General features: G+C 40.6%; 1 protein-coding gene across 2 annotated transcripts in view; it reads left to right on the top strand.

The window, feature by feature from the left end:
* Positions 1–2580: 2580 nt before the first annotated feature.
* PLPP4 (phospholipid phosphatase 4) overlaps positions 2581–26531 on the top strand; it is a gene marked incomplete at both ends in the record, with an annotated part of 63646 nt that continues 39695 nt past the window's right edge. For both annotated transcript variants that reach the window (XM_082309208.1, XM_082309207.1), the window contains 2 exons: positions 2581–2636; positions 23682–23790. In XM_082309208.1, the coding sequence (XP_082165334.1) occupies positions 2581–2636; positions 23682–23790 (165 nt within the window). The remainder of the gene's footprint in view (positions 2637–23681; positions 23791–26531) is intronic.

Here is a 26531-nt window from a genome sequence, read left to right as displayed (position 1 = left end):
ATAGCTGCAGCAGGACAAATTTTGTTTAATTTCTAAATAGTATTGTTTATTAGCGCTGCTGATAACAGTTGAATGATTCCAAACACTAATACAAATCTGTGAAGAAAATCCCCTCTTCTGTAGCAGGATAGTAGCAAAGGTACTGTAGCAAAGTCCAAGGGGCTGAAGGACCCACAGGCTAAGGCAACGCAACTGAACAGATATATAAAACTCCAGGACAGAGGAAAAGACGTGCGACTGTCTCCCCTTTAAACAGTATATACGTGGTGTCTAGATGCTCAAGCAGGGCAAACACAGCTTACCCACTTCTGTGACCTGCCTCCTCCACAGTTTGTGCGGAACCGGTAACTGCAGTACAGACTGCCAGCGTTATCTGGTAGTCCCTGCAGCTCCTGCTTTCATGACTGGCTTGATTCACACAAATTATGAGGCTATTTCTGTAAGGAAAGCCTATTCACCAAGACAAAGCTTTTTCTTGTGCAACAATGTACATACACGTTCAGTCACTGGGGGCACAAACTGGAGGAAGTACAAGTATTTGACAAAGAGAAAGCAATTGAGTGTCCTCGAAGGAAGGGGATGTGTCCTTTACCAACAACAGCAGCTTAATATGGAGATTCCACAATTTAGCTTTGTTTCCTGAAGCAGAATCACATTTTTTTTAAATCCAGAATATAAATAGTTGACCAAGCTCTGTCTTGAAAATTAGTGAAACAAGGCATGGAAGGGAAGCAGATCTCATTGAAGTAACACTAACATTTAAAGTGCTCTCTCCAATGCCAGTCACGCACCTGTGTTTTCTGGGCTTCAGTCACCCTCCTGGCAACAAATCTAGCACTGGTGTAGTTATCTGTAGGTGTTGTTAGTATGGAAGCTTGTGCCTCTGTTCTTTCACAAAGGTGGTCAATAAAAGTTTTACTACATGGTAGTTAATTCAGAGTTCAAAGCTTCCACCTGACACATAGTGGATATATTAAGCAGATAGGTTTAATAAGCCTCTCCGGCATTAATTCTCTAGCAATAATCATGTAGTAAAGTGAATTGGATCCCTACTGCAATACTGATGGTTGCTTTGTAACTATGTGCAGTATTAATAGCTATGAACACTTTCCTGAAGGACATGCCTTCAAAGGCCACAAGAAAGCAGATAATTAAATACATTTAAATATGAATTAGTTTGCTGCATGTCGCGGTTTAAGGCTGAACTTCTCTTACAATAAAGATGTTCAGGATTCAATCCCTCCATGCAGAGAGAAAGTTAAATGAACTCTACAAAACTAGGCCGAGGCAATAGAAGGATTAGGGGGGCTCAGAGCTTGCCATTGGGAGGAATGGAGGATGGATTGGAGGAATCACAGGGGTAAACCAAGGCCACGGTTGTTTTTGCTGCCTTTCTCCCATCCCAGCAATCCGCAGTCCTGTATAACTGCCTCCTCTGCCTGTTTGCTGAGCTGGACCCAGCTCTGTGAACGAACTGACACTGAACTAAACACACATTTAGGCGATAAGATCACATACTGGGCAGAATCTGACGGAGTGAAGCAGGAGTGACGCGTGGGTTGTTTGCATTAACAATAAGAAGTAGGGTTTAAAACGGCATGAATGTCGAAATGGGTGGAAAGCCCGTTATATACACCCTGCAGAAAGCAGTCAAACGCTGTTAATCCCTTATGCAAAGGTTACGTACATGTGCCGAGCTCGGTGTCAGCATGGGTGGTCTGGGATGCTGCACAAACGACCAGCAGTTTAAGTCTTTATCAACAGCCGCTATTATCCGTGCCTAGCGGTGCTACCCCCCGTGGTTTTTTTTTTTTTTGTTGTTGTTTTTGTTTGTTTGTTTGTTTTCTGTATCTTTTCGGGAGCGTAGTCTTTCGTTCCGAATCAGAGAGGGATACAGAAACGCCAGCCCAGCTCCTCATCCGAGCTGTGCCGTACCCAGGAGGTCTGAAATCCAGCATCTTGCAGGCTGTGCCGTGAGGGAGCTCCCGGCGACGCAACGCCAGCCCCTTGCGCTGACAGGGAACGGGTTAATTCCTTTCCAGCGAAGGATGGGTGGAGTGTGGCATTAAACGGGAGAGGAGAAGCGCTCTCTACGGCCCTTCGCGCCCATACGGCACCAAAGGGCGCCGGGGACCCCCCCAGCCTCAGGCGGGGGCAGAAGCCCAGGGCCGCCCCAGGCCGGCGGGACGGCGCGGCAGCGGCTCGCCAGCGCCGCGGGGGCGGGGAGGGGAGGGGAAATCCCCAGGATCCCCCGGCCCCCGCTCGGGGAGACACCGCGTTAGTCACCGGCGCTCGGCTCCGCCGCTCCTCGCTCCCCTCACCGCCCCGGCCGCGCCGCCGACGGGACGCGGCGCCTCCGTGAGGCGCGGGCAGCCGCGGAGGCTGAGGCGGGGATGGAGGGGCCCGGGCTGCACCTCGGCGGGCTCTGCGCCGCGGCCGCCCTCCGCCGGGGCGGCGGGGAGGGCTGCCGGCGGGCGGCGTGAGGCGGCGGAGTCGCCCCCGGTGCACCCACCCCACCCTGCCCCGAGCGGGGAATGAGAGGCGGTGCGGCGGGGCTGCCGGAGCCCGCCGGGACCCACCATGCGGGAGCTGGCGATCGAGATCGGCATACGGGTCCTGCTCTTCGGGGTCTTCGTGTGAGTACCGGCCGGACAGCGGCAGAGGGGGGGACGGCACCAGCGGGTACCTCCGGGACCGCCGCAACTTCCCTCCGGCTCCCGAGTCCTTCCTCGCACCCCAGCGCGGGGTCGGATCGCCGGGCTGGGGGAGCGGGGTTGGCCGCCCCTCAGCGCGGGCTGGCGGCGGGTCACCGCCCCGCGGCCCCTCACCGGCGGAGAGCTGCCCGCCGGTGGGCTCCGGCGGCGGGGGAGCCCCCGCGCTGCCGCCGGGCCCCTGGGGAGCCCTAGGCGAGGGGCAGCTGCCGCCGTTCCCCCGTCCGGGTGCGGGGGGCACCCGCTGTGCCGGCAGGGATTTTTTTTTCCCCGGGGTGCGTGAGTCGTTGTGGGAGCCGCGGGGAGCCCCCCTACCCTGGGATTTTACTGACGACCTGAAGGAAATGTTTTTCGGAGAAACTACAGTTTGTGAGAGAAGCGTGCAAAACCCAGCCAAACCAAAAATAACAAAACACCTGCTTCTGTTTTCGTTTGGACGATTATAGTTTTTGCTGTAAGGTCTCATCCGCCAAGGCTGTAAGCGCGCCTCGGCGGCTGGCTGGCGGCAGCCCGCCCTGGGTGAGCCCCGGGGCAGCACCCGCAGCGGGAGGGCCCCAGCGCCGGTGCCTGGAGCCGAGGGGGGACCCCCGGCTGCACCTGAGATGTGAGGTGTTGCGGCTGGGCTTGAGATGCCCATCCGCACGCTGCTGTGTAGGAAGGAAAGTCATGGAAATCTGGGTGCTGAAAGATGTGCAGCTATCGCTGCAGGAACGCTCTTGCCTTCTTTAAGGGGAAAGCGGTTACATATTATTTTGCTCTGTATGCTTAAGGTAGGCTTCCCCCTTCCTTCTCAGGGCTGTACCTGTTTCTTCTTTCTGGCAGTTTGTGTTCCCCATGCATTTGAACAATGAAAAGTTACGGTCTTCATTTAAGTTTGCATTTCAGTTGCTTAATGTTTAAAGATGAGTACTCTCAATCTTTGTGATCCCTCTGAAGTATCACAGAAACCAGATCAGATTCTCCTACTGTTTACTTGTTTTTCTACTTCACAGTGGATCCTGTTGGTCACAGGTGCAGGCAGTAACAGTGTAGGACATCTATTAAACCGTGACACTGACTTACAGCTGGTGGTACTGGAATGCTTTGATGTGATTCCTTTCAGAACCTCTCAAAAAAAATGAATAACTCGCCCAATTTACTGATACTTGAATTTTTCCTCAGTGCTCGTTTCTCTTGAATATTGATGCAAATCTTTTGATTTGCAACATGTTTGGTAAGTGTTATCCTCTTCGTTTTAGGATAAGCTTTGATACCTTCAAAAACCCGTAAGGTACATTTGCTACCTTTCAGTTCACTTGCATCTCACTTTGAAAGTAGACCTGTTCCTTTCAACAGAACTCTTTTCTGGAATATATGGAATTGCAGGGTGAGCAAAGACCTTGGAAACTAATGCCACATCAGAACCTTTCCCTTCATTAGGACTTACATCACTTACACCATCCAGTAAGAGATCTCTTCATATAGCTTATTACCATGATATGTAAACCATGCCCCATTATAAGCAGTAATCTCTAGGTTATGCTTGTCTTCTGTCCTCATTTCCTCTCTAAAACATTCTGTAATTTTCACTATTCTTTATGCTGTGGTTCTCAAATCAACTGAGGGGTGGCTAAAGGAAATACTTTTGGTAGAGCCACCATAATGCCAAATGGGAAATGACTACACGAGCACTTTTCACATTTTCACATAGCTCAGCTGCTTCTTTCTTGGAATTCTGGGGAATAATTCTGACGTTGTAAGAGGTCATTTGGAGCATTCATTGACATCTAAAAGTACCAAACGTAGTATTCTAAATTCACGTCCAAGCTGGTGTTTAGTTTTATGAAGAACTGCACTTTGTTTGTAATGGCTGTAAAAATATAACCTCTAACTAGACCAGAAGAATGGCTTTTGTATTCAGGTAATTTTAACACCAAAGTAATCTTTTGCTATTGAAGTAGTATTCAGTATGTCTCTCAGTTTTTCCAAAGAGGCAGTTACTCATATTTTGGAACTTTTGTGTTATGAAGGTTTAAATACTGTGTTTTCAGTGGTTTTGTAGGCAGCCAGGGCAAGGATTTTTATGGAGTGTTGAGTTCATTGAAATATCTCTTCAAGTTTGAACAATTACTGGTGAATTTGGAAGCCCTGAGACGGGAATCCAGGCAGTAGCAATGTAAGCTCTCCTGCAGAAGCTATTTCTAGGAATGAAAGGGCCGTACTGTTCCCACCTCCCTTAGAAAGGAATGCCATTAACATCAACGAGTTGAGGCTAGGTCTGAGATCATCTCTGTTGTGAATGCCAGCTGCCACATAGGTATTTGTCCACTAGGAGCTGGACTGAAGAGGATTAGTTCGTTCTGAACAGGTGTTGATGACTTTGGGTCACTACCAACCTTTGTAGTGTAAGAAATCTGACCTTGAAGATAATGGTTCCATAGTTATTTGCCAATTGTGAACCATCTGTGCCTCCCAGATGTCTTTTTAGCTTCGACTTACAGATTAATATAACTCAGAGTAATATACTGGCATATTTTGTGCCATAAAATGCAAGAGAAAAAGGTGCATATTCCATGTTGTAGTTTTGCTTGGTGATAAATGTCATTTCGTGAAAATGGAGGTGTGAAAACTTCTGTTGATGATTGCTGAAATTGAATGTATTGCCAATTTGAATGTATTTTACAGCAACAAGAGCCATATTTTCTATGCTTAAGACTGGCAACCTTTTTTCCCCCCACGTGCCATAATTATCAACTTTAGTCACTCCACCAAAGGCAAAAATCTATACTTCTCTTCTGTCATGCAAATGTACACCATTCCAAGTAATACACATTTTTGATGGTTGTGTATTGGTGTGGATGAATTCAACATGCAATCCATGAGGATAACTATAACGACTGACTCAGTTCTAGATTTTGTGTTCTTAGCAATTGCTAAGTGTTCACTTAACAATTAAAGCTGGGTTTAGGTATCAAAATTAGAGCTTCTGTGCGTTAACAAACATCTGTGCTGAAGGGCATTTTAGCCCTCAGGATTTGCTACTACTGAGGGAAGGATTAGTTAGGAGAGATTTATTAGAAGAACTACAGCTGCTTGCAATTCAGAAGCAGGAGATAAAAAAACCAACCAACCAACCAAAAAAAACCCCACCAAAAACCCCAAAACCCCAAACCAAAACCCAAATGCGACTGTTTGCAGTCAAAAACATGCTTGATGCACACTTCACTGGGAAGGTAAATAGATGTTCTTTGAGTACCTTCAGCAAGATAGCGCTCAAGCCACAAGTTACAAACTGTAAGGAGAATAGTGATATTTCTGTTCTGCCCTACGCTTTTTCCCAGTTCCTTAACAAATTCATTTACGGTTTTCAAAATATTTAGCCTTGCACCTTTTGACTGGGCTGAACTGAACCTAATGAGCATAGATGGTTTGCTACTTACTAGACAAGGACAACTCTCATGCTATAATTTGACCATTACATCGTTACTGCATTATGCAGTTTCAAATATTTTTCAATTAAACCTTGACTTTAGTCAATTCTCACTTCATATTTTTGTTTTGTTTATTTTTTATTTATTAAGAAATATCTGTGAGTACAGAACTGGATTTTTTTTTTTTTTAAAGTGAAATTTTTCATGTAAGGTCTCGGAAGTAGAAATGGTCTGTTGTTTAATACAATACAACAACTGTGAACATGTACTTTGTTTATAGAAAAAATCAAACACTAATTTGAAGAATGATTGAATTAGGGTCTTGCATCTCTGTTTTCTGCATTTTGCACTTATTCCTATGACCTGGAGCATCTTAAGATGTCTGATTAGCGTTAAGGCATGTTAAACGTGGCCAGTCTTTCATCTGCTCTGTGTGGACAGTGACATTTTTCACTTACTGAAAGCTTGATGAAAGCAAATTGTTTTGACTGACTGGGTTTTATTCAGTTAAGGCAATTGTAAAAAGACTTGTGAGCAAGTCTGATATTTTTACACAGGAGTGATGCCCTTAAAACCATGTTCTTCATCTGTCTTAGAAAGAATTAATTGAGTGGTAGCTCAGAATGAGCCTGTAATTGCCAGTAGGGATGTCTTAGTTTCTTAGCAAAATCCGTGTTGTTCTGTTTTAGGTATCTCCTACAAGGAAAACTTTTTCACCTATTTCGGAAGTTTTAGAAGACCACATCATTGTCTTGGTAGGAAGACAGAAGAATTTGCATGTGGTGTAGTATATTTAGCCCAATGACTTGTCAACAGCATATCGCTGATGTTTTTAGAGCTTATTGATTAAAAAGACAGTCTTTCAAGGATTGCTTCATCAAACCTCGAGCTCTTCAGTGAGTGTGATGTGATTAAAATATAAATGTCATTCAGAGTAATTGGATATCTTCCCTACAGCATAGTCTCGTTAGCAGCCTCCCTTGGGAATAAATGTTTATCTGCAGGCTAACATATGTATGTATTGCACATGTGTGAGTATACAGTATTGACTAATGGTGGCATCTTTTGTGTGTGTGTGCCATGATCAGACTCTGGTTTAAGTAAATAAAAGCTGATTCTGTGCACGTTGGGTTTCTTATAAGTTTAGAATATTAAGATTTTAATTAAGTTATGAATATGCATGAAATGATTTAGTCTGAAAAGCTCTTTCATGTAGCTTTCTTTGTCATAGGTGGCGGTCTTCTGGATATTCTGTATATTTTGCCTTCAGAAATTATACTATGTATTGTCTTGTTAACGCACACAGAAAATCAATTAGCTGAGGCAATTGCACAATGCTGCAGTTCCGCTTTAGTATTTTCTCACCGTTTGTGCTTGCCTGTTCTCTGTTGTACCTACTGGATTTTTGGAGGATAGGCTGAGCTGAGTGTCATGAGCAGTCAGAGATCTGTAGGTAACATAAGCAAAACAGTATTGAGAAGAAATCATCAGTCTGAGGCATTAGGATTTATTTCCTCATGCTGACACAAATGCTGCCAAATTGCACAAATCAGTTGGACCGAGATTTCAAAGCACCTTTTGAGCCTAGGCTCTATAGCTGAATGTTTCAAAGTGAAGTTCGTATTTGGCCACATGAGCTTCTTAGTCTTTTTGTGTCCTACATTCTCAATTTGAGTATCCCATAATTCTGACTTTGTTTGGAACCTGATTTTTGGCTTGTCATCTTAAGTCTTGGGCTTCACTTCTCTCTAATTTCTCATCAAGAAAGGGAGAGTAACAGTTCTTTTTCTCACCCTTTGTTCATTTAGTTGATAAATAATTTGTTGTCAGGTATGTGGACAGTAGCCAAACCTACTGAACACTGAATATCCTTAGAATTCTTTCAGTGTTAGTTTCACAAGTAGTAATGATAATAGGAAGCGAGAATATCAACATGTTTGATTACTAACCTGTTTAAAAACAGGCACCGTGTTGTAAACCATCATTTAGATGATGCTAAAATGAGGGAAAGATTTAGTTTTGTGGCTCAGGCTGAAGTCTGCTTCACTGAGTAGGGTTAATGAACAGTTAAGGGAAAGACCTGCTATAAAAAAGACCTTAGCCTCGCAGTTGTGCTTAGGATCTGAGAACATATATCAAAGGTTGCATATTGAGCTCCAGTGGCAAGCAACAGACTTGTTCCAGTGCTCAGCGGAGTCAGTTATACCTTTGAAGTGATGGAAGAATTAGAATGCCATGGAGCTTCTGTAACTCACTGAATGCAGCTGATATATCACAAAGTAACCCGAATTTTAACTTTGCTCAGCTCTGCGTCCTTGAGAGGTTACTGTAAAAGCAGAAGGCCGTAAATACCTATTATACCTAGTGTAATATGAAGCACGCAACAAAATGACCATGTGCCTGTCCTAATATCTGTGAAATATCACCAAGCTAACAGAGACACTTGGTACTTGGCATTCCACTGAGCTGAAGCTTCTGCTTGCATTGTTTTCTTATTTTGTTTATTGAAACTAGGGTAGGATTTTACTGACTTTGATAACAGCTATTCAGGAGAAAGTGTACCTGTCTTTTTTTGTGCAGACTTTGGTCTGTGCAAAAGAGAAACTGTTTTACAGACTGCTGCATCCATACATTTAGATCGTAGAACTAAGTTTATTTCATTTGTCTTCCCTGAGTCCCAAGGGAAAGAAAAAGGGGATTTAATGGCAGGAATTCTAATTGTCCTGTTAATAGGATGGGATTTACAGTTGATGTCCATGGCTAAACTTGCAGCTGAATACATGCTAAAAAAGAATGCTATTGTAAATGCCAAAGTATCTGTTCCAGATTTTTGAGGAGTAAATGGTGACTTTGTGTCCCTTTGTGTTGAATCCTATTTGCTCACTGACTTTGGCACTTTGGGTTTATTTGCTCCCAGTCCTGATTGAGGACGTTTTATAGTGAGAATGTTACTGACTGACAGGGTGTCTGTAAGGGAAATTTTTCTGTAAAAAAAAAATTGAGTTTTATACTGTGATCTAAGCACAGTCAAGCTGTTGCACAAGCGTGTTTCTTATGGCAAAGACTTTAATAAAAAGTACAGCCTTATTGCTGAGAGTGCACTCATACCTGGCACAGTAAACCAAGGTCTTTATAGTCTCGCAATCTGTTGGTGACTTTGAAAAGTGAGCACTTGGAAATAGCTGGCAGAATTATTGACACTGTAAGTGGATTAAGGATTACATTTAGTGTGTCTCGTAGCTTTTTTTCTGTAGTGAGCACTGTACTGATAGTGAACAGGGGACGTTTGAGTGCTGCATCCATATTGGCGAGGGTTGGTGGACAGAGAGAGAAAGCTAAAGCCAATGCATGTGTCCCTTGTTGAAGTATTGGTCATGACCCACTAATGAACATCAGGGACTTACACTTGAATGATTAAGGAAAGCTTCACTGGTTTCCGAGTCAGAATAACTGCTTTACAGATGATGCGATTAGATTGTCTTCATAGGAGAGACAAAGTTGTCATCAGATGTGGTGCTTGAAATAAGCTTTTCATAACTGCGTGGATTTTAAGGTCTTTTCCCTTCATGCTTTTCCCTTGCCTTGTAAATGGTAAACTTGTGATCGTTGGACCACAAGTCACTGCTATGCAAGTAACTGTGACTGATCTATATGATTCTGCAGAAACTAGATTAGGAATGTTTGTTTGTTGTAAATCAGATTGCTACAGTCGCTGGGTATTGTATTTGTTTGTTTCTCTGCATTACAAAACGTTTTTAGCTTTTACTATGCAAGTGGCTAAATATTTTCCTTGTTAAAATACCACTGAATTTTAATTAAAATTGCATGTAGATAAAATGCAATAAGTGTGAATTATTTTACTGTAGGCTGGAGTAACAGGGTTTTACAACTTGTGTTTTCATAGTAAGTGGCCGATTAAGATTATTTATGCAGGTGAATTTCAGAGAATTGAGGAGGATTGAGAAAGATGGTAAGAGAGGTACAGAAAACACCTTTTCTGAGAAAAGATAGAAATAATTGAGCTGTTTAATCGAGAAATCTGCGGAGACTTGGCAGTAATCTTCAAATGTAAGCAGCTACTGTAAAGACGTATGAAGAAGGCAAACTGCTTTTCATGTCCCTTGGGAATTTTACAGAAAGGAAAGATTTTTAAACTTGTAGCAAGGGAAACTTAGGCTGAGTGTGGGGAAATACAACCTGATTGTAAGGACTTTTGAGCGCTGTGATAGATTGCCTGAGGCATATCTAGAATCTCCACAGATGGAAATTTTAAAAAGCAAATTACACTAAAGTATGTTGGGAGCATTTTACATAAAGTTTTGCTTTGCTGCATGGCTGTGAGGAGACAGACTAGGTGGCCTTGTAAGCTGACACGAATCAGTTTAGTGGACTGAGGTTTATACTGCCTCAGAGTGTCCCAGTGTGCGGGGAAAAGTTGAACGACATTACGATAAAATTTCTTGTAAGAGATTTTTGACTCGTGTTGGTGAGCAGAAAGGGAAATGGTATTACCAATTCAAAGGTACTTGGAGAATAATTTAGCAAAGGCTGAGCAGAAGCTGGTGATCTCTTCTGGCTGGAGGGCATTGCCATGCCAGATACCATGTTCTAAATATTCTGCATTTATGAGATTGTGGGGAAAATGAAATCCTAGATTCGGTGAAATGTTTCACTCTGCAATCTTGCAGTTCAACATTTTACTCTATTTTGAGTGAAAAGTTTTACTACTTCTTTAGAATTTATAATGGAGGTGTAAATGTCAGCTCAGAAATATTTCAGCTTTGAAGGATATGTGGCACCCTGCCAAGTGTTGTGAAGCCTTGCAAATCGAAAACAACAGAGGAGAGTATCATTTGATATCAAGTGTTGTATTTTCATTAGCTGCCAATTTTCGCTAATGGGAGAACAGATCTAATGGCCTGACTGTTCTCTCATAGCCCACAGAGAGGCCATTAATAATTTCATTCATCTAGTGTCCAAGGTGCTTTACAGGAGTGTAACTATTGCTATTGGACTTTAGCAAGTGCTACAAAATGCTAAAATTGATGTTCCTATTCCCCATTACTGTATTTTTTTTTTTTTTTAAATCATTATTAATGCTCTGGAACATGTAGTTATTCACACAAGTGTTTTTGGATTGAGTGATTTTAATATAGTTGGATTTGATTGTGAATATCATTAGGCAGGTCTCTCTTTTTTTTTCCCAGAGAATAATGAAATCATTGCATACAGCAACTGTGAAGGAAAAACTGGAACAAAATAAGTTGTAAATTTATATTGCATTTAGTGAATAACTTGACCAAATAAGTGTTTTATTTTAAAATTTGCATTTTTAAAAGCATTTTTTTATTAAGATTAAAATGAGTTTGATAGATGCCCAAACACAATATTTCATTTCAGTTTGGGTTAAAATGGTATGTTCCTGCTTGACCAAAAATTAACGTTTTAATTTCACATAAAGAAACTTGATCGAGCCTTCTAGATTGGTCCATAGTGTTTCTCCCCTCTCTTGCTTCCTTACCAACTCCTGAGTTTTTGGTCCGAAAAAACATTCTGAGAATATGTTTTGGCACTTAGCTCTGGTTGTGGGCAATTTGCTTGATACTACTTAATCCTCACTTGTATTCAGCCTGTACCGCTCGGGGACAGCATTATGTGGGGATAGGCTTCACTGCCATACAGGTTCTCTTGCCAGGTCATGTCTCTGTCTCGCCATCATATGTTTAAAGGGAACAAGGGTGTATAGTGAATGGGATACAAATCATAAACATTTGTATAATAAACATATTGTAGACTACAAATAACTTGGCAGCAAATAATCAAGTTGTGTTCCTTCTAGTAATATTCAGGTTCTGGTGAAAAGCTGGGTGAGTGAAGAAAAAAAAAATTCTCGTGTAGAAGTGGTAGGTTTTTGATATGGGACTTTTGAAGAGATTGGGTGTGGGGGCAGTGGCTGAACGGAGACGAGGTCCTGCGGCATGGAGGAACGTATTGGTGTGTTTCAGAGATTGCTCCTGAATAAGCTGCTAGGGCCAAGCTCTCACTTCCAACTGATTAAACCTTGTTCCAAGCAAGACCTTAAAGAGCTATCGCAGGAGGGACAGGAGTGAGAAGCATTGAAGTAACAGTGCGTTACAAAGGTAATTTTGGAGGAGTGATGGACAGAAATAACTGAGAGGGAAAGCTTTGGTCACTAGGAGAAGCTCAGCATCTTTGAGTTTAACCCCTGACTTTCATTTCAGGTCCAAACCTATAGTCAATAGGAGTGTGGCACACAGGTAGGAAAACAAAAGAAACTTTATCAGACTGCTCAGCTCTATCAAATTGCTATGAAGCTAGGATAGTTGTCCAAGGAATTGTTGAGAGTTGTTTGGCTGAAAACAGTTTGAGATGTAATAAAAACAAGCATTAAAAACCATCAAAAGCAAAATTTTGACTGTCTGTAGTATGTTTTGGTTCATTATTCAGATATGTGCTTAGCTGATTTAAGCCTGTAATAAGAATTCTGTTTTTCACTTCAGAATAAGGTACAACTGCCAGCTTTGAAACTTCTAATGGCCACCTCAACGTTCATATACTGATGATTTCCTTTCTCTCTTCTCCCTCCGCCCAAACACACACACATTGAAATGGCTTTTGTGAAACAGCTTACATGAAAGGGTATATTTAATGAAAGTAGAGCACAGAGGCAAAAATTGATACCATAAATCATGCTTTTTATTAACTGAGAGACAATGCAATTAAAACAGTAGCCAATAGTTTTCACTTTGTTGGTATCTCTTATTTCTGTAAGACTACCACTGTTGATTATCTCTGTTACGGTAGTGCAGCTGTACTGCATCGCCTTAAGTATTGTACGTTGCCGTAATAAGTAGCAGCTCTGACCTGCTTGCCTTGTGCTTGAAGTGCACCACTGCTCCTTGTGAGCAGGGATCACAAGAACTGAACTGCTGCTTCACTTCAGGAGCAGCTAAATGCCAAAATAAACATGTTTTTGTTTCAGAACAGTTTAGTTTATATTCTGCTGACCAGAAAGTAAAAGGTGCAAAGATCGCTTTCAATATTAGGTCAAAGAAAGCTTTAAAAATATAAAACCAGGCAAAATGTGTCAATTTGACTCATTTTGCAGGTTTTTTTTTTTTTCCTGTTTCGGTATAGCCACTCGTCTCTTGTTCTTCTGTTCGAAGCTGCAATGCAGCATGACTGACTGTTCCCTCTTTCTTCCTTTCACTTTGCTCATTTCCAAATACTCCACTTCTGTAAGGAAGAAAAGGTAGTGAAAAGGTTGTATCTAAGCTAGTTAAGTAGTTTCATTCCTGGATACCCATTTTTATTCCCATTGAATGGGTTTTGTAGATTCAGTCACTTCATAGTGGCAATAATGATACTCAGCAATATTTAGTGCTACTTTCATTCAAAGTGCTCAGCCCATGAGCATGGCGAATGTATGGACTGGAAGTTCTTGGATTCTTTCAGGCGCACCAGAACAACTGTCTGGCTGTGTTAATTGCTTGTTCTTGTGCTGTTCATGCATGCTCGGATAATCCTTTCCCTTTCCTCTTAGGTTTAGTATGGCTGAAATAATATCAAAGGAAGGAAACCGCTTACCCAGAGAGAGCTGAAATGCCAGGGACTGAGAAAGCAGTAGAGGTATAATTTAGATACTAAGGAAATTAACAGTAGGTTCTAAAACTCCAGGCTGTTCTCTTTTTTTTTTTTTTTCCAGTGTTATGAAAAGATTGTTGGTTCACTATTTCGTATTAGGTATTCTAAGAACATTTACGTATCATTTATGTATTATTTCATAAGCTGCAGGACTCCTGTTGTGAATATATATTGTTGTTAGTTCAAGATCTGAGCTTTTAACTGAGCCTAGATTCCCCAGCTGTTGCCTCCTTGCTGATTCATTTAATTCATATTGTTTCTTGAATTTAGACCAAGCAAGGAAGAGAAAATTTGAGCAGAGGGGTTGGGTCTGGTTTTAACCCGTTTCTGTTCGTATATTCAGTATGGGTACATGTGGCTCAAGTCATGTGCTGTAGCAGACCTGAGCCTAATCTCAGGCACAGCTGATGAAGCCTTTACAAATACAGCCCCAGATGCTATATCAGAGAAGGGTCCAGTGGCTCAATAATCATTCAGAGACACTGACTGGCGCAGTCTCCATCATCTAGTTAGACACATTCTGGTTGAAGAACCTGTCTCGCATCATGGTTGGCTTTGTTGGCCCAGTACAGCTCACCCTGACTGGGGTGCAATGCTAGCTGCGAGGAGGAGAGTAAAGAGGGTGGCCGTTCCTCTTTGGAAGAAGTCACACCTAGCTATATATCTGTTAAATCGGTGGGTATATGAAGCAAATCGAGGAAACCTGAAGAAGACTGAAGAAAAATACTGGCAACTCTCCTCTTTCCGCACATCTGGGAAATACGACGGTCATGGTAATTGTCACGTCCCCCCTGGGGAGGAGCGGGGCGGAGTGACTAAGGTTCGCAAATCCTCGCGGTGTGGATTAAGGTGGGCCAACACTTAAGGTCTGTACACAAACACCAGCTTTAATAGAAAGCTTCTAGAAAGACAAATATTGAGTACAAATATTCGATACCCACCAACCCTCTCACAGTTATATCTATCCCAGCTATGCGGCTTCATGGAAAGTCAAGGTAGGCCATGCAGTACTTGACTACAATTTAACAACTTTAACAACTTAATCACCTTAGGAAGAGTGAAAGAGAGAGAGAGAAGGAAAAGAGAATCACCAGTCCTGGATCCAGCGTTGGTCCTGCCAACAGGGGTATTTGGTGGGAAAAAGGAGAAGAGCGAGGAGAAGTGAAGGTTCTTATAGAGATGTCGATTCTGCGCAGGGTGCTCGGGGATAATTCCACAAATCAAACATCCCATCATACAAACTACAGCACATTTATCAGGCTACATGATTAGTATAAACCCACCTAAGTTTACACTTATTGGTTAGTGATTAACATTTCATAAACTATTGGTTTACTGTATTTAAATTAGCCTCGCTTGCTATGTAAATTAGCATGCGTGCTCCTTTCAGGTGTGGGGGGGAGGGGACAAGTCTTTTTGGTCCTGAATTGAGTTGGTGGTCATGATCTCCCCTCGCCGCATTTACCTTTCACCCAGTTTCTGCAGCTTTATCAAACTTCATGCTTCTCTGGCCACTGTCCAGTCTTTGGTGCCAAGATGTTCCCTTTTATCGGCTTCTTAGCTCTTCTTCAAGGTTAGAGCCGTTAGTTTTCCACAGTTCGTTACTTATACGAACACTTTCATATCTTTTAGCTCCCTCTCAAATTCCTTTCCCAAGGCACAAATGGTTAGTAGTTTTGCGAATTGGAAAACTACATCAGCGACCAGTCAAACCAAGAGAAGTGATACCAGGACTGTCCCCCAGGCAGTAGGTGTGTGTGTGGGGGAATAAGATGCTTCACAGACCCCGGGGCTGGGGCTGAGGCAAGGCTACCCTGTCTCCACAGGGCTCCCTTCCTCACCCTTGCTCCAGGTACTGTCCGGTCCTGGCTCCTAGTGACCATTGCTCTGCATTGTGGTTATAGCACCCAGGCTGTTTGAGACATCTCGTCGTTTTGCACTAGCAGTTCTCTACAGCAATATGTACATTTTTAAAACTGCATCAGAATTTATTTTCAATCCCTTCTTAATCAAAATGATTTCTCATGTATCTGAAGGGCTAATTTGGGCATATGTGTTAATAAAATGTAACACTGCAATTGCTAGCTGATTTAAAATATTCAGAAATCTTTGACATCAAGTGATACCGGTTCATCTGAAGCTAAACCTACCCTTGAGAACCAGTTGACTTGCCAGTGATATTAAATAAAATAAATAAATAAATAATCTAAAATAAAATAAAATAAAAAAAAAAAACAAAAACAAAAACCAAAAACCCCCAAAGATTGCTCCCACCCTTTGTCCTTATCAGTCTCAAGATTTAATTCCATTGACTTTTGGCTCCTCCCTACATAAAAGTGCACCCACAGAATTAAAAGTAGGGAAAGCTGTATACATTGAGATTAGAATATCAAATGTTCTCAGGAAGTGGTACGAAGGCTTTGTTTCTAGCTTCTCAAAGATACAGAAATTTAAAAAATGCTATCAACTTGCACTGTTCCTGGAGCTGTGTTAGACACTGAATAGGGACTGAAAGAAAAAAGCCTCTTGCAACATTTTTCTTACCGTTTGCTTTCTGCCAGTACTCCTCTCAGTCTTCATAAATACTTGCCTACAAACAGAAGGTTACTGCAAATGAAGAGAGGCATCAGATCTAATTTCTGTAGCAGTAAAAACAGCTTCTGAATTATCTTTGTAGGGTGTTCCTGGTGAATATTAACTACCTTGTATCCTGCAGGACACTCAAACCCAATAAAGCTCCATATTAGGATTATAGATTGTTAATCAGAAGTGGTGGGTGTATATACTGCATGGTATTGTATTGGGAAATAAATGTTTTTAGCTGTTAAAAAGGTAGAGATAATTTATTGGTACAGCTGCTTCTGTATCTCTTAGTGCAAATGTGAATTACTTAATGAATTGGTTTTACTGCGGTTACAAGATGATGGTTATAATAACACACTTCCATCAAAGCCTATGAAGAACCAATAAAACATTAATTTCTGTTCTCATGTGCATGCTTCTTATGCAATCAATATCTACTGCAATATAAATTCTAATATATTTTAGAATTTAACTCTTTACTTTTGATTTCCATGTCGAAGTTGAAGTTGAAGCTGTTGCTTACCTACTTGAATGCTTGTCAGCAGTGCATACTTGGCTTATGTGAATACCAGTCCAGTTAATGAGCAAACCACAGCATTAGGAGTCTCGCTTTGATACTGGTATTGACACTTCTTGCTGGAATGAATTGCCCTACATGCCATTGTAAAACAGTGGCGGAAAACATCACATCTCTTGATAACCAGTGTTGTGCCTTAACTATAGGGAAAGTTTCTCTTTCTATGAAAACTAGAGTTTATATTATTGAAGTTATATTTTTAATTCATGTCAGCTTCTTCCTTGGTGAAATTGCAGTTCATACTTAATAATTGGGCCTTGGTCATATATTTTGTACCCCAATACATAATTCCCTTCTTGATGGCTGAGGAACTGTGGATTTCCCAAATTACTGCAGAAATTAAATGGCTCAGATCTTTGTCCTTATGCTAGCCTCTGAGCTAACGCAAAGCTATCTCCTCACAACAATACGCACAGACAGCAGCATTTCAGAAACTGAACTCCTCCAGCATTCATGTGGTGAGCAGAATGGTGGTGATAAACCACAGGCGTTGTTTCTTATCTTACCTCATCACTTTCCTGTCTGCTTCAGTTCTGTTAATTTTGCATTCCAGCCACAGTCCATTTCAAGCTTTTCCTATTTTTTCTGTCTTTGCAGGAGTTCCTGAAATAACCACTAAAGAGTTAGTTACATTTTTTTTTCTTTAATATTACCTATAGGGAATAAACAAGACTAGGTTTTCTCATGGCATGACAATAAGTTATTCTCTCCAGGTATATCAAATAGCATGACATGAGTCCTTTTCCCACTATTAGGATGTTTCAGAATGGATAAGTTGAAGTCTTGGATTCAAATGTGAGGAAAAGCAATGTGAGTAAGCAGTGTTCAATTCAATGTACTCAGCCAATGTAAACACTGGGCTCTTTCTGTTTAGCCTAGGTCACTTGTTGGAAACCCCTAAAGCAAATTCTGTCTTTCAGAATATAATTTTCTTATCTCCACAGCTGTTGTGCCCCATGATGTGTTCTGCTTTATGGCTCTTCATTCAAAATGTTGGGGCTGCAAATCAGTTGCATGAGAATATCTCACCAAGTTATGTATTGTGTATGTACCCTGTAATTAGGCCAACCTATGCAGAGCCCTACCAACTTCAGCTTCACTGATGCTGCTTGTGACTATGCAGTTTTAGTGTCAGGGCAACCGATTGCACAATTTAACATGGCAGGTACGCTACAAAGGCTTTTACTACGAGATTTCAGACCTGGTTTGGGGAATAGTCAAGCAAATAACCCATGTAAGAAAGTGCAGAATGGAGTTCCAATAGCACAGTCACAGCAAATCTGTTTGTGTGGGAGAGGCAGCGGTGAGTTCACTCCCGCAGAGTTCTGCAGTCAGGGAATGGTAGTTTGAGCCAAACTTTTTTTTCACGAGCCCTCACAAGTGATTTATAAGAGAGTTTCATGAACACCTGTGGCTTTGCTCCTCTCTTCATTACTTGCTCAAATGAGGAACTGCATACAAAGCTATTTTAGGAGCAGATCTGCTTATCAACAGATATGTCATGCCATATGTACTTCTCTGTCCTCTCTTTTCTTAGTTATTGTCACTTGTTACTGGGGAAAACCCTTACCTGCGTCTATGAAGAAGAGAAATACTTCAGAGACAAAGCAGAAGGCAAAAAACCCAACCCTCCCAAAAAACCAAACAAAACCCACCTTGTACATCCTTTAGTTGATGCTCAAAACCAGGGAGCAATCTCTAACCCTCCCGGTGTGCTATGGACACTTCTCATGGAGCAGCTATCTAGGTCTCCAGGATTGCCAGGATGAAAACCCCTGTGTCTTCTCCTGTGTGATTTCATATTGTTGTTCCCTGAAAGTGGAGCTGTTGGCCAGCAGCAGTCCTTGTAACGCTAGTAGGTGCTTCTAAGGTGAATGCTAGTCGTGATTTCATTGCTGGTAGTTTGTATCTTATGCTAACAGGGCGCAACAATACAATGCTAATGTTGGGCCCATCTCTCCTATCCCTGTCCTGTTCTTATGGCTAAGATTGGGAACGTACTTTTCTACTCTAACAAGGTTTCTACCTTACCAACTTTGCCAATGCAGTACTGCTTATTGCTCTTTCTGTGATCTTAGCAACTTCTAAATGTCATTGCTGCTTGATTTTATGCTGCTGAATGCCAGGGAATGGTGGCTACTGTAAGCAGCGTTTGAAACAATAAGGTGAGATGCTAAATAATACCCTGCTGCTAATTATGGGAGATGAAGACCACGGTGGAAGCACAGGTCAAAGACTCTGTAAGGATATTTATGTAATGTTTGACTCATTCACTACCAGTGAATGGTTTCATAAAAAAACATTATTAGTCCATATTGTCACAAAAGTACTGTGTACTTTTACCTTGTTCAGTCTGTGATGTGGTAGTTGCGTAGAAATGATCTTAAAGGGCTATATGCTGTTAAATGGTAATGAAGTTAATGTAACCTGGAAGTGCTTCTGTCCTCGGAAGAGAACAAGATTTTTATTGAGTGTAGTGTTGTAGGCAGTAATGTTGGGATGTCCAAAGCAACCTCAGGCACTTGGGCACCTGTTCCTCACTGATGTTTTTAATGGAATTAGGGCTCCTGCTTCCCTTAGGTTGCTTTGAAAGTCACAGTTAAAGGCTCTTGAAGTTAATGGAAGTCCTTTTATGCCTTAAATATATGTTATCAGGCTGAAGTGTTCAAAATCTTGCGTGTTAAACTGTTAAAAATGTTGGATGAATATGTAAACATGCAGAAAGTGTAAGGCCAAAAAGCTAATGCTAAAATTTCATGTACTAATAAGTAAGCTTCCTAAGTAGTCCACCTGCTACCAGGGGACGTTATATGATTGAGCTTATGTTTTCAGCCATAATAAAAAATGTCTAGAAACCAGTTTTCTTTATCCAAGGACTACGTTCATTTCTAATAACATCTAGTCATTTAAACAAGCTTGTGCTGGCTTATGAATAGCAGTAGGCTGTACTTTTGGTTAGGACGAAGGAACATAAATCACTAAATGTCAGGCAGCTTAGAAACCAGTATGTCCTCATGATTGTTTAATAGAGTACAAAGGGAATTGCCTTCCTGCTAGTGAAATCTCATATCCAGTCGCCCATTGGTGATGCTTCAAAAAAAGAAGAGAATTGTTCTCTTATGAGTCTTGGCATAAAAATTTAATTAGCTGAGCTTTTTCTGAAGACAAAAAAAAAAGTGATTTCTTTTTATATAGTCACTTTCCCTTAACTGTTTACTTTGTATTTCTGTATTGTTCACACAGACAAGATCTGCTGCCTCCTTCTACATCTATCTTTTTTTTCCCCTCTTTCGGTAGTGATTTTGAAATTATTTTACCTGGTTTCAGCAGGTGTGTTTTTCGTTGGTGTGGTTTTTTTTTTGGTTGTTTTTTTTTTTTTTTTTTTTTTGGCATTATGTTTCAGCATATCTGAACACTGTTCTTGGAAGACATTCAGAACACAAGTCAAAGGAAGAAATGGATACGGAATCAGATTTAATATGTAGTGGATACAAAACTGCTGTTATTAAATAAATTAATTATAATAATTATTGCTGCCATTGATAGATTTGTTGAAAAGAATCTTTAGAAGACTTTAAAGATAGCGAGTATATACTAATCAGAAAATCCGTCCTCAGATACTATTTATGTTATTTATTATAGTTTCTCTTTAGCACGTGTTATTTTGCTCTTAAAGTAATTAAATCTTATGACTTAGCACATCTTTGCAGTGGCATAGTATGATTCCTGTGAGAACTGCAAATTTGATTTTTGTTTAATTTCTCAGATTTAAACAACTATACTTTAATTTTAGTTTCCTTACATAACAAGGAGACAGGAAACAAAAGAAGAGCCCCAAACCTTTAACTCTGTTGACCTTTGCTCATAGTGTCAAATATCTTAATGTCACATTAATTAAATCTCTGGTCTAACGTGACACATTTTCCAAAAATGCACTGATGCACGGATATACTGTGATGACCTTGAAGCATAGATGTTTGTGTCTTGTTTGGTTTTTGCAGTTAGTAGAAATGCTTGAAGGCCTAGATATGTCAAAGAACATGTCTCTGCTTCAGGGCGTTCCTTGGTGTACCCGTCAGTCCCAGTGCTTTGAGAACTGCCTCAAAACAGTCGTCAGATCAGCAGATACCTGAGGGAATATGTCAGAAAATATGTGACTGACAGAAAGATGTAATCACTGAAACTTAGCTGGCTTCTTTAATTTCTTGTATGCCCAGACATGCATGTGCTTACCTATTTATTTATGTTTAGATGAAAGCAGTGAAGTACCTCCTGGCCACAGATCCTGTGTTACATCTTCATAACAAATGTTAAGTCCTGGACAGTGTAACTGTGAACTTTGCTGTTCAAGTCTCCCCGGTGACATGTGTTGGGTGTCATACCCAGGCCTGTGACTTTACTTGGCAACAGAACCCTTTCAACCAGCGGTTACTTGCTTCTAGCTGCCGTCAATATCTTTAAAGACTGAAAGTAAAAATAATATACTTTAGGACTCTCAGTTGAAATTTGGAGACAAAGTTGCTTGCATTGTCTACAAATCAACCTTTATTTTTCTAGTTGAAGAGAAAAATTGTAAAATGAATTTTTCATATATGAGGTGTTTTATTTCCTGGAAATGGTCTTTAGAAATGTTTCGCTCTTTCATGTCTTGCACCAGCCATTGTTTTTTAAACTTAAAAAAGATTTAAGTTTTAATTTTGAAAACCCTGAAACAAAGTGTTTTGACACTTCTGAAATTCACCTTGCACCTTCTTTGGAGAGCAGGGTTGGACGCTGGATTTGACGAAGCTGAGTACAATAGTAAATATTCTCCTTGCGATGCCAGACTCCTCAAGTTTCCAGAAGAACCTAGTTATCCGTGTAGGTCAGTAAGGGAAACGTAACTATCGGTACGAGTGGCAAGACTGTGTTTGACTTGTTTGGTCCTCAGAATTTGTTGGTTTCATTTAGGAACAAGAGGTCGGTTGGGCTCTTTGGAGCAGACAGAGAGTTTGGTACCTTCTGTCTAGTGGGAGTCTGAGTGTGCTCAGGTAAAGGAGGTCGGTAGCAGTGCGTGCTGGGGACGTGGAAGACTGTAGCTAATGCAGAGACTGTAGCCTATAGTGAAAAAACAAAGAACAGCTGGTCAGTCCTCGGAAGGGATAAAAAGAAGGATTTCCTGAGACCCGGAAGACTAGATAAGGCTTGCTGTTGTTTAGGAAATTGCTGACCTGGCTAAATTTGAGGACTCGTCTTCACAGGGGGGAGTTGCATATGTGTGGTTTAATTGTACTCTGCTTTACAAATTGCTTTGAGCTTTTTCTGTTTACAAAGTCAGTTGTTGTAGCTGTTACTTATATAAAAACTGGGTTTGGAGGGGTTTAAAGTCCTTGGCTTTGGGAAATTTACAGTAAAAAAAGCTTTGGGCTACTATACCTCTGTGTTCTGGCTCTATGAGCTTATTGGGTAAGATGAATCTGCATAAAACTGGTCCCTGTGCCTTCTCTCAGCAGCCATTCTTTCAGTCCTAGTAAACTAGCCCTGAAATCTGAGTCTCCATCCCTGGAGGTATTTAAAGAACGGATAGATATGGTGCTTGAAGACATGGTATAGATGGACTTGGCAGTGATAGGCTGACGGTTGGACTCGATGGTCTTAAGGGTCTTTTCCAACCTTGACGATTCTATGATTCTATGAAACGGGTAATGTGAAGTAAGGGCAAAGCTTCCCAGGAAGTCTGATACAAGTTCAAAGCTAAGAAGAGTTAAAGGGCGGGGAAGGACTTCGTGGAAAAAGGAATATGGTTTAAATGAAGAGAGACAATTTATGTAGTCCTGAAAAGGTTTTGAAATTTCTGACTACAGTCAAAGATCACAATTCCTCCTTCCTCTTTCAGTGCTGGATAAAAGATACCCACACAAATAATTTACTTTCTATATAACAATGTAACCTCAACAGGTTATTTTGATGCTCTTCATTTCAAAATAACAATTACAAAACTGTGGGGTTTTTTTGTTTGTTTGGTTGGTTGGTTAGTTTTCTTTGTTTGGTTGGGTTTTTTTAAGAGAGCTAAATGACACGAGAATGAAATTAAAACAGTCAGTTTTGGTAGAATGAGACATTTCTGGTAGAGCTAGATCCTTCTTAAGCTTGAGAGCCAAATCAAAATACTGGGAATCTGAAAAAAGAAAAAAATGTGTTTCTATGAGCTCATCCTGTTTTAGGAGTAAGTCTCTTTTGGCGATATTCTCCAAAGTTATCTCTTCTTTCAATCAGTAGAAGGAATTGTCTGGGTTGCTTCTTTCTCCTTGCTTTGTGATCCTGCAAATACAACTGTCATACTTCAAAGTCTGGATCTTCACATTTGAAAAACACATTTTTTTATTCAGTATCTGGTATATAATTTCTTCAGTGTAAAACTTGTGCTGCATGTGACTTTTCTAAACCCACAATATTATTTGCACACTTTTCCCACAAAAAATAAAATGACAATTTATTCTCCACAGTAAAGTTTATGGAACTTTTATAAAGTTGTAGAACATAGACTTTTAAAAATAATTTTCCTAAGTGTATATTTGTGAAAGTTGTGTTATTAAAAAGCAGTGAGATAGGATAGCAATGTATTACAAGGATAATTCATGCATGCTATACCATAATTAACTTTGGGGGAGGTTTTAAATTAGCAGGACTCTTCTGGGGTTTTTGATCATCATTTCAAATTGTGAAAAAAAATACATCTTTAATTGTTATTTTCAGTTTTACAGAATTTTTGGATCCATTCCAGCGGGTTATCCAGCCAGAAGAGATCTGGCTGTATAAAAATCCTTTGGTGCAATCAGACAACATACCTACGCGTCTTATGTTTGTAAGTACTGAAGTTTTATTGGTCATTTGTTGGCTGTAAACTATGTACGCTTTCATTTGATCAGCAGTAGGAAATGTTTCGGAAGTATAGGACGTTCCTTTTATTCTAACGACAATTGTTTTCCAAACCAGGAATGTCCAAAATGGCAACATGTAGGAAATCATGGGGGGTTTCTAAAAAGCAGCATGACCAGGAGACTGAATTTAGGAATGTTGATTTTACAGTTTAAGATTTAAGCTAGTGTTAAGTTAGAGGGATGCTAGAGAAATGATTAGAGAAACTTTTTCAATTAGCTGGTTGTGTGACCTGAGAAAACCTTGCCATGCTCTTATTAGGTTAAGGGCTTACATTTTGAAATCCGATTTGTTTTAGTCATGTTGTGCACAGAGGTATTTGTCTCCAAATACTTTTTTTTTTTTTTTTTTTTTTCTCTCCATGTGGACAAAACCTTTGTTTCAGCTTCTGCCAACCATCCTAATGTCATTGGGAGCATACTTAATATATCATAGAGCTGCTCTGCTGTCACTGTTCTTCCGGCTCTCCCCAGCACAGCTCATGTTGACATGCAGACTGGCTGTCTGATTTTGATGGTTTGTCTGGTTATCAAAATTCATCAGTTTGATAACCTTCACTAGCCATGATTAACAATCATAACAATCTACACATACAACTACAAGAGTACAGTGAGATAGACCACTACAGAAATGCTAAGAAATTATGGGTGTAGTTCAAGCTATTAAAACAAGTAGGTCAGTCTTCACAAAAGCTTCATCAGTCAAAGTGGAGATTTTCCAGGAATGGACATGGCAGATGAGGTCACATCCTAGTACCCTTAACGTCAAAGCATCTTTTCCTGTGTCTTCCGTGAAGCAAGGGTTTTACTTTTCAGATTAAGAGCTTGAATTCAGAATAAGTGCAAATCAGCTAGGTAATTTGTCTTTGGTATTTTTTTTTTTAAAGGCTCAGGCCTTCAGTTAAGGAAACTTTTTAATTGAGTAAGGAAAAACTTGAGGGTACTTCCTATTTACAAGGTGACAATATATCCCAGTTTTCTAAGACAGAGGCTGAAGGTCTGGTTTTAAATTCACCAACATATTTTTTATAGTGCATTAAGAAGAAGCTCTATTAAGAACTTTTTCAGCCTGGATGGGTGAAAACGTGTGTTTTTCCTGGAATGGAAGACAGCTGTGTGAAAACAAAAAAACTCCAAACCAAACATTACATTGTTGTGCTAGGAAAGACTGAGTTTAATTCTGCCGTTTTTCCCTATGCTGAGCATTACCTTGCTGTCTCGGTTTGTCTGGTCTGTGTTTATAACTGAAGAGTTCAAGGACTGATAGTGAATCATTGTACAGGGGTTTGCTGCAGTGGCGAAACTGTTTTTGAAACCGGTTGGGATAATAATTAGTCCTTCCTCTGTTTTCTAGGCAATAGCCACTGGGAAGCGCAATTTGGGGTATAAGCATAGTACATGTCCCCGTTAACCACTTCCCACAGAGCCAGCTTTTGGTATGCTTGATGGCAGGTGGAACTTCCAGGCAGCTCTGAGTCAGGAACCTTTGTATAGTCTGTGTTCTGTTTCTGGCTCAGACCATGATATCTCAGTAACTCAGTGAACAGCTTCTTAAATTAAGAAACATAGATAATTTCTAAATGTTTTTTCTGATTAATTTAAAAAAAGAAAAATCCAACTCTAGCCTTGATCACGAGCTTTCATTATGTAAAGAATTTCTTGCCGCTAGTGTTGTACTCTGATATTGAAATGCATGGCTATGGCTTACCAGAAAGCAATCTCTACGTGTTTATGAACTGCTGGATTATTTGATATGCCGAGAGCTTTGAATTCAAGAGAAACGTTGTGAATACTCCAAATCCAGATCCAAACTAGACAAAGCTGACCTCTGCATGGATAGCAAGCAAGCCACAAAGGACTGAAAAGACCTGAGCCTTGTTCTGTGTCTCTATCAGTGGATATTCCTTGTCTTGGAAAGTGTAAGGTATTGTCAGCTTCTCTTGAATGCATGGAAGTATGTGGGAGTCCCTGCAACTTTAGCATATCTCTGGCTTGCCAGGATGAATAATAAACGAGAGAGGTTTTGTCCATGTTTCACAAAAGCAAAGCAATGTTGGAATATTTCACTGCTGAAAAAGAAAACATTACTGAGGTGCATCTGAGGACAGTATTGCTCATTAGACTGTTGCCAAATCTGTTATGGATATGAGCCATACAGAATCTTTTTGCAAAATAAAGAAAAAGGAGTCTTTGGCAAGCCAAACTTTCTTTATATGTGCATTTTGCTGCAGAATAAAAAACACCTCCCAGCTAATGCTTTTGTGTAAGGAACAGCAATGGACTACAAACATGAATAGTTCTTCATCTCTCTCAAAAACCCATATGCTTGTGAAATATGAGTGAATCTGCAGTTTTACCAGACTTCTGAAGATTGATTGTGAAGTGATTTGGAACAAGCTGCCACTTGAATTCCATTCTTTGTTGATATTTTCTGCTGCTCCTGCTTGTTCAAAAGATTTCTAACTCCATTAAACCACCAGTATAAGCCTGTCAGCCTGGCTGTATTTCTACATGTTCTTCAAGAACAGAATGCAGGTATCTTTCTTCTTTTCTTTCCTGGTGGCAATCCTTACTTTTTAGAATGAAACTAATAATTCTAGGTTTTGCTTTAACCATTTCTATTTCACTCTTTGTCTCTGAATGCAGAAATTAAACTATTGCTGAGGAT

Source organism: Platalea leucorodia (genome assembly GCF_965183815.1).
Source record: "Platalea leucorodia genome assembly, chromosome: 4".
In the NCBI taxonomy this organism is placed as follows: Eukaryota; Metazoa; Chordata; class Aves; order Pelecaniformes; family Threskiornithidae; genus Platalea; species Platalea leucorodia.
This window is presented reverse-complemented; position numbering and strand designations above follow the sequence as displayed.